The 14,259-nt window shown below is 44.4% G+C and overlaps 1 protein-coding gene across 1 annotated transcript in view; it reads right to left on the bottom strand.

The window, feature by feature from the left end:
- LOC115083385 (lipoxygenase homology domain-containing protein 1-like) overlaps nucleotides 1-14,259 on the bottom strand; it is a 456,290-nt gene that overhangs the window by 192,714 nt on the left and 249,317 nt on the right. Inside the window, exons 18-20 of the mRNA XM_029587186.1 lie at nucleotides 3,566-3,767; nucleotides 555-614; nucleotides 8-174 (exon numbers count right to left, since the gene is read on the bottom strand). Of these exons, the coding sequence (XP_029443046.1) occupies nucleotides 8-174; nucleotides 555-614; nucleotides 3,566-3,767 (429 nt within the window). The remainder of the gene's footprint in view (nucleotides 1-7; nucleotides 175-554; nucleotides 615-3,565; nucleotides 3,768-14,259) is intronic.

Raw genomic sequence — 14,259 nt, 5'->3', positions numbered from 1 at the left:
ACTCTACCTCACACTTGAGTATATGCTTTGCCTGGCATTCTTCACTGCGTGCTGTCAAAACTGTCTCAGACTTGCCCTTGATTCCATAAAGCACCATAACCAAATTAGCAGAGTCCTTCGGTTGCCCATGTCCTCCTTCTTGACTTTCAGTCAAAGAAATGTTCCATTTTCCATCTTCATAAACAAAAGGAAAAAATATAAAATAAAGGTAAGACAGCTGACCATGCAGGTTCTATTTTCATAATCATCTTGCTTCTCCCCTGCCCCTTACTCCAGTTTATACAGAATGAAATGGAGCTTTCGAGATAGTTCTTTTTCAAGGACCCATGGTGATAAGTTAGAATTCATAGAAGTTGACAAAAATTTCCCTCTGGATAGCACAGTAACTTAGTCGTACTTTGCATTGCTCACGTAAAAATTAAGAACAGTTAATCTTTTTATAGTTAGCAATGCATGAAAAGTAATTTTGCATGTTTTGAAACAGGTAATTACAATTTTGGAAGAAAAAGGCCACCTGTATCTGATAAATATGGGGTGAGTTTCCAAAAGGTTACCTGATTTAATTTGCTGGATGCCTGGTGACAAGGCTACTTCACTGCCACTTTCCTGAATTTCTAATTGAATAAGATAAAAATGAGTGTTGTGTATTAGAAAGATAAATAACAAACTTCTCTATTTATAATTGCATATCTAGTGAAGATCATTTCAGTCAAGACATTTAGTCAAAAAGACTACACGCGAGCAACTTCGTAAAGGTGCTCTACCTTCTTTATACTGCACTGAATATGAAAGCTGATCTAGTGTCCGGTGTAACTATGGGGAAAAGTGAATAGAATAGCAGGTGGTAGTATGATAATAACCTCCTGCTGCAATATAGAACATAACATTTTAAAGCATTTATAGGGGGAAAAATGGCAAAGCAAACTTAAACATTCATTGACAAAGCAAAAGATCTCTCTGCTAGGACCTGATTTCCCACTGATGAGGTCTATTATACCAGATAAGAAACACACACACAACAGTGAAACACTGCTTCAGTACAAAGAGAGTTACTCTTCATGCTGCTATTGAAAATCTATATTCTGGTTGATTTGAAAGATTTATTCAAACTGGAACCAGTCTTTTCATGACAGTATTATATTTTTTCAAACTTTGTTGAAATTCTGAGTCTTGATTTACTGGATTTCAGCTCTTCTTCAATGTCTATTATGTTTTGAGGAGTAGACAGCTTTCTGAAAGATTGACGTAAAATACATGCTGTAATTTGTTGGCTAACTGCTTTTTCTTTGTTTGCTTTAATGAGTAAAGAAGGAAGAGTATTGTGGCAATGTTAATGGCCATCCCAGATTTTATTTGATATGTGTTTTAAGATTTTTTTCCCCTTGGTTATATTTTGGTTTCTTGTTTCAACTTCAGTTATTTGCACTGTATTTGCACATATACAGTGATACTGAACTGCATATGAGCCACATCTAAACTGGTGGCCTATTCAGTCTCAAACTCATGCATGGCATCATCTCTGGATACTTTTTTGCTGACCTAGCAAAAGGTAATATGACCTGCAAAGAACCCATGTTCCTCTGTTGGAAAGAGAGGGTGGGAGAAGGTGGGCACCAATAACACCAGCCTGTGAGGGGCCTGTAGTTCCCGAGCTTGTTGCTGCAGACGCCTATCAATCCTACCAGTCATGTCAATCAGGGCGTCGAGGGAATCAGCTAGCTGCCTAGCTGCCAGTTTGTCTTTTGTTCGAGGGGACAAGCCTTGTAGGAATATGCTATGGAGGCTGTCCTCCCGCCAATTTAATTCAGAGGCCAGGGTACGGAATTCAATGGCGTATTCAAGCAAAGGCCGCAAGCCCTGGTGGAGATGAAGCAAATCAGAGCCTAGTGTTGCCAACTGGCTGGGCTCATCAAAGACCTGTGGAAGGCCTGCAGGAATAGCTGAATGTCCTGAAGCAGAGGGTCCCCTCATTCCCAAAGGGGTGATGCCTAGTCCAAGGCCTTACCATCCAGTAGTGAGATAATAAACAGTCTTCATCACATTGGTGGGGAACTGCGCAGGCTGCAGGGAAAAATGCACTTAGGCACTGGTTCAGAAATCCCTGACAAAGTTTTGGATCACCTGCGTACCAGGGAGGTACCATATGGGAGCGGCTGCTGCCACCAAACTTGGTGGTGTGGAACTCGGTTAGTTCACCAAAGAAGTGAGGATGTCGAGGCGAGTGCTGAGCTGGTCCATGGTGGCCGCCACCATCTGCAAACACTGTTGCTGCTGTTGGATCTTCTGCGTAAGTCAAGGAATGGCCTAGAGTCCCGAAAGGTCAGTTGAGTCCATGGCCTCAGCAAACTGTTACAGAGTGGACCCTTAGACTGAGACAAGGTTGGGCTACCTGCAGGGGGACACCCTATAGATCCTCATTGTTGGCAGGCGGAGCTGGTCAGTGTGGAGACCCAACTGGACCTTCATCACTACCAGCCCTCGTTCCCTGCAGGTTGAGCCCTTGGGTGCCAGGGCTGACTGGACTTAGATGCAGGTGTCCGATGAAGAGGAATCCCATGATGAGAGGAGAAGACAAGGTCAGGCAGTCCACAGTCTAGGTGGGCAGCTATCAGGAGAATCTGAGCAACATTCTGGAGAACAGGCCAGGTGGCAAACAAGCAAAGTCCAAGTGGCATTCCAGACGTCAGAGCAGGTGGCAGACAAGCAGAATCCGGAGAACGTCCAAGGGTCAGAAGGCAGAAGACAATCCAAAGGACACGGAGTTGGGAATGGAGTCAGGAACACAGAGTCAGGAATATGGCAACTAGCAGTTCCAAAGAAGTTTGACTTTTTGCTGAGGCCTCTGAAGGTTGCAAGGCCCAGGGTTAAATAGACCCCAGGTCTGACATCATTAGAGTAGGCTGTGGGCAATTTCTCACCGCTGGCCTTTTAAGTGTAGGAGAGCGGCGTGTGTGTGTGCACCTAAGGGACAGGCTGGAGACTGCCTGCTGGGTGGTGTCCCCCACCATGGCATGCAGGGAAACACTGCAGGACCAGCGCTGGTCGAGGGCATCATGAAGCATCGACGGGAATTCACCGCCGTGACAAGGGAGCCAGATGAGATCGCCGCCGAGCCGGTAAGTGGCACCAGATGCCTTGCTGGGCAGCCTGCGTAACAGATACTTTATAAAGAGCCACCAAAATAAATGTGCATTCACTCTTCCTGAGAGATCAATGAAAGGGGGGAATTGTTTTATTTTCTGTGCACTTCTTTAACCTGTATTGGATGGGGTGGATAGAAGTTGTATAGAGAGGGCATAATCTCTATCAATCTGCTTTATATGCAGCAAGTACGACTATGGATTAGAGAACATAAACTATATTAATACCATATTTTTATCCATATTCTCCCCCTTATCTATAAGGTTTACATCATGCCCACTGAGATTTTTCACAAGCGCAAAGTAGAATAAACTTCTTCAGTAAATAATGCTGAATGTATATATTCTGCAATTATATTATTTTGGAAAACTCATTTAATAAAGATTATCTCTTTCTATATAAGAAAATTTGATAGTGTACTGACCTTTGGGATGCAAAGTTACCAATGCTGTTTCCTTTTTTCCATCTTTTAACCAGGTCTGAGACACAAAAACAGTTTCTTTCACATTGAGTGTTCCTCTCCTTACCACAATCTTCTCCAAGTACCAATCAGAACCTTTTCCTTTCTCCACAGTAAGTTCTTTCACTTCACCAATATCTACCGCTTCCACTCTGAAAACATCAACCTGGAAAATATAATAACAAATATGCTTGTGAGTCATATGTTCTTCATGGAAAATAGTTCAAAGTCAAACAATAAACAGAATAGCAGAATTTCCCAGAAATAGAAGCAAAATATGCATTTTCTTTTATTCTTTCTTATGTCTGTGACACATTTAAGTTCAAAGAAAGCAACTTTTGTCAAGGGGTAAATTATATATAACTGCCGATATTCAGTGCCACTTAGCCGGATACGTTTGGACTTACCTGGTTAGGCGGTGCTGCTTCCATATTCAGCCACGTTTAGCGACTGCCAATTAGCCAGATAACTATTTACCTGGGGAGAAACAGAGGCGTTGTGGGGTGGAGTTACTTCTCTAGCTAACTTAACTGGGTAAGTGCCAGTATTCAACTTTATCTGGCAAAGTTATCTGGATATGTTAGACTTATCCGGCTATTAGATAGCTTGGTATATAAAGTGGTGCAGACATGCTGCTGAATATGCCTACCAAGTTAGCTGGATATGTTTATCAGGCTAATGTGCTCAGCTGGATGGTCGCTGCATATTGACCCCTTAAGTTCTTAGGTACCTCATTTTTAGATCCATAAATTAACATGTTTGAAAACTGTTGTGAGGTGAGTGCCTAAATTTGGGTGCCTGAAAAGCAGGCAGGGTGAGGGGTAGGATCAAGTAGGGGAAAGTAAGTTAGGGCCTGTTAATGATTTTTAGCACTTAAGGTTGAATTTTAAAAGGCCGCCGCGTGCCAAAGCCAGGAGATGCAAGCACAAGACCGGCCAGCGCGTGCCACACGTATTTTATAAAGCACACAAGTGCGAGCGTATCTCCCAGTATGCGCATAAGACATTTTTTATAAAAAGGGGTGGGGTGTGGGCGGAGCCTGGGCAGGGCATGGGCATTCCAAGTATGTAACCTGAAGTATGCATGTAAGTATTTACGTGCACAAGTGCAGCCAGGGTCCCCTGCTGCAAAACATTACTTCTGCTATGGATGGCATGTAAGTTTTAAAATAAAACAATTAGAGCTAGTCAGCGGGGTTTGAAGGGTCGGGGCTAATAGGGAGGAAGGTTAATTAGGGGATTAGGAAGGTGGGAGCCTTCACCTGGGCGAACTGGGAATGGACTTGGGAAACTAGTAATGCATTGGCACGCGTTTCTAATAAAATCCTCCCACTTACACAATAGAGCCGGCATTTGCGCGCACAAACGCACGTCCATACAAAATTGCACGCACATGAATGTGGGTACAGCCGGTTTGATATCATTCGCACATATACTCGCGTATGTTATAAAAAGGATGCATTTGAGTGAGCCGCATTCACGTACGCCAGCACGGCTGTTTAAATGTTACCATCTAAGTGCATAGCTCATCTGCATTAGTGGACCTAAATCTAACCGACCAGTGCTCACCAACCCTCTTTCACCCACCCCAATCAACGGTTAATCACAGGCAGCCCATTCCACCCACTCTCATACAAAAGTAAAGCCCATTCGGCCTTCACCATTAGATGCAATGTGTAAAGTTGCAGCAAGTGTGTAAATGGGAGTAGCATGTGTAGTGAGTGATTATATGTGGCCCATCCTACCTGTGGGGTCTATAAAGATGACTATGAGTCACTGAAAGGTGTCATCAACCAAAAGCAGCATTGAAGAAGCAGCTGGGGTCTGTGGTTATCTTGGCTCCAGGAAAATAAAGGACATATTGCCTTTTCTTTCCACTGAGAGAGTGGGTATTGAAGCCTCTCAGTGGGCTGGAGTGGATTCCAGGAAGGACACTGCTGCCAGTAGTGCCCTGGATGGCAGCCAGTGGTAGATTGCAGAAAAGTATCGGCCCTCGGGATTTTTTCAAAACTGGCCCGTGGGGTATCTGATGTTCTCATGCACTTTCCCTGCAGTACATGTATCTTGCGGCCATGACAGGATGGGCTCTGCCATGGCCTCGCAGGTCTCCAGGGCCAATGCTAGCTTTTTTGATGCCTAGGGGGTGGGGGTGGGGGAACAGCACAGTAATTGTTCCCACAGGGCAGCAAAAAATCTAGCACCAGCCCTGAAGCCTGCGAGGCCATGACAGAGCCCATCCTACCAAAGCCAGAAGATACATGTGCTGCAGGGAAGGTGCATGAGGACGTCAGATACCCCATGGGCCAGTTTTAAAAAATCCCCCAGGCCAAAATTTTCCTGCAATCTGCCCTTGTTAGAGTCATTGTCAGAGCAACTCTAGATGCTGAGTCAGGAAGAGGTAAGCATATGTCCTCTTTCTGGCTTGGCTTGAAGAACTTTTGGGGGGCTTTTAGGTGAGTCAGAAGGTAGGGGATTTTAGGGCTGTTGACCCCACAGATTATTTTTGATTCAGAACGGTGGAATGAGGGAACTCAGGGTATTGTCTGCCCTGTGGGTTACTATTCAATAAGGTGAGTGGGTCAAAGATCTGGGAGTGTCTATCAATTACAGGTTATTTTTGAAGTGGGCTGGTGGGAGAGGATGATACTGCCAGCTCCACAGGTTATTTTTTTATATCAGATAAGTGGGAGGGAGGGGGATAGTTGTTGGCCCTGCTGTTAACCTTTTATTGGGGCAAATGGGTTCAGACTTAGCTGATTAACCAATATTTTCAGCACTAGCCAACCAAGTTTAGGTACCCACAGGGTGAGAGCCCTAATTCTGAGATGGTAACTTTCAAACTGGCGCATGTGCACATATGTTGCCCCGTGCCCAGGTACAGGGCCATTTTATAACATATGCATGCATTTTATGAAATAGACTGGCCAAGTGCACACATATGCACCATATTTTGAGTGGGTGTGCTGCTTCTATCGCATAAATTGAGGGATTTTAAAAGAGACACGCACCGATGCCATTCTCAGTTTTACCAGTTCATCCCTAGTTCATCCAGTTAAGAGATAAGTCCTCCAATTCCCCCTGGATTGATAGCCCAATTACCACCAGTTAGCCCGACCATTAAAACCCTTAACTTACACGGCACCCATAGAAGAAGTAAAGTTATGCAGAGGGGAGCTCGGTGCACACCGGGTTGTGTAAGTAAGTAGTTACGTGCACATCTCAGGTTCACACCCCGAAATGCCCATGCCCAGACCATGCCCGCATCCCTTTTTGAAATCTTTTGAGATGTGCACGCTGAGGGAGATACGTGCATATCTTGGCTTTTAAAATCTGTTCTGCGCACACATTCCCTAATTAATGCGCAATCAGGCATTTACAATTCATTTCTAATAGTCTAAGTTGTCCAGCTAACCCCTAGATTTATCAAAATGCTGTAAATAAAGCGGAAATGGCACCTGCGATAAAAAAGGCCCTGCTCCCCTATTGCATAGGAAATTTCCACTTCATGTGGAGAGAGAGAAAGAGAGAGTGCAACAAGCTAGGTAGAGAGTGCATTGTACAAATCAACTCCTCTTGTACCTTTCATCAACTGAAATGGCAGAAAATCTTCAGTGATGTGTACTTTCCTATTCAAACCTCCTTCTGTGTATGTAAAATCACTCCTAAAACTACCCAACCCCTCTACAAGCCCCACCCTGATTTAAAAATGGCCCCTCTTACAGTGGTATAAATAGAGAGTGACATCTTGATATCTATGCAAAGGTTCTCTCTCTCTCTCTCTCTCTCTCTCTCTCTCTCTCTCTCTCTCTCTCTCTCTCACCCTCTCACATTAAAAAAGGTGTTATTATTTCTAGCAATAAAGGAGATGCTCATTGCCATCAGCTCCACCCAAACTCCTCCCAGTTGCATAGTAAATATTTGCACTATTTCACACACGTTATGGCATTATCACATGAAATGATAAATGACCCTGCAAGTTAGGTGCTCAGCCATTTTTTTGAAACGTGGCCTGCAGGACACTGCAGGTTTGTAGATGTATTAAAATGCTACACATGAGATTGGACATGAAGTTCCACCCAGAACTCAAGAACCTACTTTCTGGGACACGTACGGTGTGCACATATTCATGGATCTGAAAAACTAAGCTCTGTCAGATTCCTTATGTTGCCCCCATCAATATTCCCAGTAAACTGCCCGCGTCATGAAACAAATGCACACAAGAAAACACAGCACATACAATAAAAGGAAAATAAAAATGGTGTTTCAAAGAACATCACATATACATTAGTTTCATATCAGAACTTTTTTGCATACTCAGCCCGCAAAACGTTTTGAGGGTACATTGTGCCTTGGCATATCTTGCACATTTTATATGGATGGGAAAAACACACGCATGTACAGACACATATACATAGTTAAGCCTTCTTTCTCTTTGTAAAATAGGCTACAAATAAAAATAATGTTGTTGTGGATTTGTTTGGGGTTTTTTCACACCATCTATTTCCTTCTACAACCCATATGACCTGACTAGATGGCAGTCATCTTTCAAATGTCATTGACACTGGTAAAAAAAAAAAAAAAAAAAAAAGTAACAGTTATGCTTTTCTCAAAAGAGTAGCCTGTGGTAGTAAAACACGTTTCTGGCTGGATATGCAGGGTCACATCCTCGCAGCTGAGTCAAGCTTGAGAATGAAAGCAACAGGAATGCCCGGTTGCTTTACACAATGTTACCAACAGTCTAGACAGCATCTCAGACACAGATTCTCAAAGGCTTCATCCCTGGATACAAGTTTTATTTAGAGAAAACACAAGCGCTGCAAAGAGAGGCTTGAGACTCTCAAAATGTACTTACTGAAGGAAAGCAGCAAAGGGGAGGGATATTACAGAATCCTTCCAGTTCTTGGATTCAATAAATGACAGGAAGGCGACATTTTCAATAGCTAAGGAATTTCAAGGACAATGGGGTCATGAAGTCAGAAGGAGAAAGGTGCAGAGGAAACGTGCAATTTTTCTGAGAAGGTGAGACATCGGTAGAAATAGGGTTGGGAGGGTGCAATATTACAAACTGCCCACCCTTCGTGTCCCCCGAGAGCAAAGGCAAGGGGAGAAATGGTAATGAGAAAGCAAGGGCAAATAAAAGAAGTGTGACCTAACTGTGCCGCAGGTCATAGGGTTGCCTGGATTGGAACCAGTGGACTACAGCTCCCCAGAAATCAGACAGGTTGAGGCCGGCAGGTTGGTGGTGGCTGGGTATCACCCAGCAAGAATATTCAAGCAATATGTCACATTCAAAGCCAGTGTTACCTCACCAGAATGCCCCTTCACTTTTAAAATCAAATTACTCTGGTAAGCACAGCTCCTCTCTAAAAGGAAGCTAGGACTTCATTCCTAGCATGTAAAAAAGGATCCTCTGTTGCTTTTGTGGTTATTATTATTGATTGATGATAATCCTCTTCCTCCTCATAATATTAAAAATGAGTAAAAACCTGAAACAATAATGAAATATAAAGCAAAAAGGGGGCAGTTTTAAGACTGTGCAGGGAAGGCTGCAGTCTGCGGGTACTTTTTACCCACAGGGTAAAAGGGGGAAAAGATCTCTTTGAAAGTTGAATCGGATAAAATACTCACACAGACCTGAACCTGCTATTTGCGTGGAGTTTACGTGCACGCTTTGTGAAAGTAATCTATGTTTGCATGTACATTGACGCACACCACCGGGCAGGACATTTTCAAAGGGGCCAGTTATGTGGTCAAAGCACTGCGACACCCACATACTATAAATGGCTTTGAAAGCTGCCAGCTAAGTGTGTGATTCTCAGTAGGGAACAAAGCTGAGCACATGCACGCATGCTGGCATTTTATAAACTGTGCAGTGGGAACCACCACCGCCCCTTACACCCCCCCCCAACATCATGATTACACACACACACACACAATTCCACCTACATTACCAACTCCTCCTGCATTTCCCCGCACAACCCTACCCCCCCCCCCCCACACACACACACACAAGGGCCAGGAGAGGGGGACCATGCCCCTCACCCACATAAACACCAGTACTCATTTCCTGCCCGCCTCCATACCCCTCACCCCCACACACGAGGCAAGAAGGCAGGGACAAAATAGACAGGCTAGGAGCAGTCTTTCTGCCCTTGCACTTACACAGACCTGCCTGCCCCCCCCCCCCCCCCTCCCACACACACACACCCCCTCCACAGACCCCCATATCCCTTCCACACACAACCTCCCACTGGTGAAGTTGGACAGCAAAACAGGTCAGGGCAAGATTGAAGCATCTTCAGCAGCAGCAGGCACGGCTCAAGGAAATCTTCTGCTTGAGGCAAGGGATGAGAGGAGCTCCTGACTCCCAACCCAAGGTGCAGGGCAGATCAAATCGCCAAGTTGGGAATCCTCTTTGGAATTTTGCTGACTGGGAATCCCTTGGAGTCTGGCCATTTTGGTGATTTGAAAAGCTGGGGGAGGAGGGAGGTGAGGCTCAGAATTCCAAGAGAAATGGCAGCTAGATGTCAGTGATAATATTTCTAACACAAAACAAGGAGAGGAGATTTGCACTCCAAATAAATATCCACACAACATGAGAGAGATGCAAAAGAAGTAATGGTCCAAACAAGGAATAAAGTTAATCTTTTCCCAAGTTGCCATTTATTATTTTTTCATTTTTTCAAAATAAAGCGGCTGCTCCAGAACTCAACATATTGAATTACAGTTCTCAAACAGCAAGCTAAGCAGATGATATCCCAGTTCAGGGAGAGAGGGTACCCTTGCTGGATTCTCCAAAAGGCTTTTAAACAAGCACTTTTTGCAAATTGTGATCTTCAATTTTTCCCTCAAACCCGTTCCTCTGATGGGTGTATCAATTGTACTTTACCTTTCACCACTCACACCCGGGATCTTACAGCCATTATAAGTCGCCATTGGCCCATTCTGGCGTTACATAAATGTTTTGACTTTCCTTTAAGGTTCACTTTTCGACGTGGTCGTAACCTTAGAGATTTATTAGTTCACTCTCAGTTAAAGGACACTATAGTTTCAAATCTCTCTCCTTTATCAGGTTTTTCACCCTGCGGTCATTGTTCTGTATGCCCTCATGGGCTACCTAGCACTACCTTTGAACATCCAGGCACTCATCGGGTATATCATTTAAATTTTTCCACCGCTTGTGCTTCATGAGGTGTGATTTATGTGACAGTGTGTCCATGTCCTAAGTTGTATGTGGGTAAAACCATTCGGTCGGTGCGCACTAGGATCATTGAACACAGGTCTAACATTCGGACTGGTCGTGAAACAGCTCCCTTGGTGCCCCATTGGTCCCAGCAATCTCATACAGAAGCAGATCTTAAGGTTTTGATTATTGATGTTGTTCCCCCACCAGAGCGTGGGGTAACTTCTCAGAAAGTTTATTACGCAGGGAGCAAAAATGGATCTTCAAAATTGGGCTGTCTAGCTCCTAAAGGTCTCAATAATGAAACAGAATGGTATCATTTTATTTAGTTATTGTTTTTTCCCCATTTTTTCCTCATTGATTCACTTTTTCCTTATTGGTTCACTTGTTCTGTGTGGGTGCGCCCTGATTGGTGTAGCGCTTCGCGCCAAAATCCCGGTTCTTTAAATGGACGCTACAGTCAGCTCTGTACGCTCTCCTTTACTCTAATTATGTTCAGCAATATACCAGCATTAATATACCAGCATTAAGGCTAGGCCCCTTTTTACTTGGTCCAATGTTATTTACATAATTGTATTTTTTGCTTTGATTTACAGTGTTTAAAACAATTACTAGTCCCTCCCGACGCAGCTTGGAGCGAAACACGGGTCCGTGTCGGGGGACCTGTTTGAGAACTGTAATTCAATATGTTGAGTTCTGGAGCAGCCGCTTTATTTCGAAAAAAATGAAAAAATAATAAATGACAACTTGGGAAAAGATCAACTTTATTCCTTGTTTGGACCATTACTTCTTTTGCATCTCCCTCATGTAGTGATAATATTTCTGCCACATGTCACTCTCCTCATTCTTGTCCCCTTTTCCTCCTTTCCTTTCCTTTTCTCTCATAAGAACATAAGAACATGCCATACTGGGTCAGACCAAGGGTCCATCAAGCCCAGCATCCTGTTTCCAACAGTGGCCAATCACACCCCCTCTTCTTGCCATTTCCTTCCTTCCCCTTTCTTTCCATCCCCTCCCCTCCTCTCTCACTCACTCACTCTTCTCTTCCTTTCTCCTTTTCTCCCTTCCCTTTGCCAGAATGGCCTTGAATGCTAGATTGTGCACCAAGTTAGGATGCACAGCACCAAAACAGATCCTGTTCTGCTGTAGGTATCCTCCTTAGACAGCTTACACTTCAGTTTTACTTGCCGTGTCTTGCAGATCGACTCTGTGCATCCTGACTTTGGGCACAAGCTGGCATGCAAGGCCATTTTGGTAAAACATGGCAAGTGAAATGAAAAGGTAAGCTCTCTGGGGAGGGCACACCTGTTTGGTGGTAGGTGCTCACTGAAGAGAGCTTATCCTTGAGTTTCACTTGGTACGCCTTGCCCAAATCTTGCATGTGAGATTATGCCCAAGTTGAGATGCACAGTGCTAATTTTGCATGCAAAACTAGTTTGGTCACATTCCCTATCTTCTAGCACCTACCTCCCTATGCCTGTTTTAAAACATTATTCTGCATTAGTGCAGATTTTCAGTGAGTCCTTTTTTTTTTTTTTTTTGGCTTAATGAGCTTTTTTTTTTTTCCAACCCTTGCTTGATTTGCTTCCCATTGAATCACTGCATCCTGTGGTCCCATGGGTTTCTAGCAGGTGAGTAATGTAAAACCGGTGTTAAAAATGAGCGCAGATTTTAGTGCGAGTTTTATTATAACCACTCCCAAAATGTTTAATGAAGGCATTCTCTGATAAGAGAGGGAAAAAAAAATGTATTGTATGTACGGTTTGGGGCCCAAAAAGATAAGGCAAACTGAATTCTCCTACCTCTCACCTCCTACCTCCCTCCACCACTCCTGCCCCTTCTCTATCGGCAAGATGAAAAAGATAGCAGGAATCAGGAGATCTTTTTCTAATAAACTTTTCCGAGGTAAACTAAGGGGGGGGGGGGGGGGGTGGAGTTTCGATATTCGGTAGCAGCAGAGGAGCCAAAAGATAACCAGTTTAGATGAACTACCTTGTTTTTATCCACACCGAACTGGCGGGGTCAGAAATTTCCCAACTATTTGGGTGGCTGCACTTAATGGGCAAATGTAGTTCATTTATCACTGAATGTCACACTAACTGGACAATATCTAAAGCCTGCCTGTGCACATCCTGACCCAGCTCCTTTCCTGTCCTTTGTGCAGACTGGTTTTGTGCACCCCCAGTTTAGCTGAGCCGTAGAAACGGGGGAGGGGAGGAAATTCAAACTGGTTAGATTTATGTAGTTAAAAGTCAGTTTCAACCATATAAATCGTTTGAAGATTGGCCGCCTTAGGATACAGCAGTCAAAACTGCAGGGCTACAAGATTTAGGACCTCATACTGGGGCTTTTTTTTTAGGTTTAGCTGTTTACTCTTTTTATGACACTCCTCTTGCTTGCTTCTTCACCACTTGTTATGCAGCAGTTTTGCACTGCAAGAATTGTCCCAAAGACAGCAGTTTTCATCTTCCTGAAGTGCTCTGATTGTAAATTGTGTTGGGATCCTGTTTGGATGAAAACTCCATACAAATGCTAATTATAATTGCACTATTACTACATGCACTTCAATGACTAACTCAGCAGCATTGTAAGGACAGTATCTAAAAAAAGTTGTGAAAATGTTCTCACTCACCAGATAAAATTGTCAGTAATTAATGCATTTCATTTTAAGGCTTAGAACATTGTCCCTTCCTGAGCCCGCTTGCATCTGGAAATGCTCTGCTTCTGGCTTTGTTTCTGCTCTTCACAGAAGACAAAGAGGGAGGTGGGCACACACAGGAGGCAGGGGGGGGAATATGATAGAAGCATTCAAGTGCTTCAAAGATATCAATTATGCACAAAAAGCCAGCAATCTTTGAAGGATAGAAAACTTTAGAATAAGGGATCATGATATAAGATTGAAAGGGAAGTGGATTCAGAAATAGTATAAAATAAGGGTGGTGGACGCATAGAACAGCTGAACAGCTACATCCTTCACCGCCCCTCCCCACCTCCACCCTATCAGGGGTGTCACTGGTACTTCAGAGATCTGGGGCACAGGTCCATGGGTCCTGTCCTCCCTTCCCCTCCTCCCCTCCTCCAAGGGTTGCCAATTTTCGGTCGTTCAGCCGGGGTCCGGAACCCCCGCTGAACGACCTCCTGCTGTCGATCTCCTGCCGGCGCCATTTTCCGTATGGAAAACGATTCACGGCAGGAAATCGCTCCCGGACCCCCGCTGGACTCCCAGGGACTTTTGGCCAGCTTGGGGGGGCCTCCTGACCCCCACAAGACTTGCCAAAAGTCCAGCGGGGGTCCGGAACGACCTCCTGCAGTCGAATCGTGTTGGTCTATGGCTGCCGCCATTTTGTGCCGCCATTTTGCAAAATGGTGGCGCAGAATGGCGCCGGCTGAAGACAACACGATTCAATTGCAGGAGGCCGTTTCGGACCGCCGCTGGATCCCCAGGTAATTTAAGGCATTTGGGGGGGGGGGTTCGG

Source organism: Rhinatrema bivittatum, chromosome 2 (assembly GCF_901001135.1).
Source record: "Rhinatrema bivittatum chromosome 2, aRhiBiv1.1, whole genome shotgun sequence".
In the NCBI taxonomy this organism is placed as follows: domain Eukaryota; kingdom Metazoa; phylum Chordata; class Amphibia; order Gymnophiona; family Rhinatrematidae; genus Rhinatrema; species Rhinatrema bivittatum.
The sequence above is the reverse complement of the archived record's forward strand: the minus strand, read 5'-3'. Positions and strand labels throughout refer to the sequence as shown.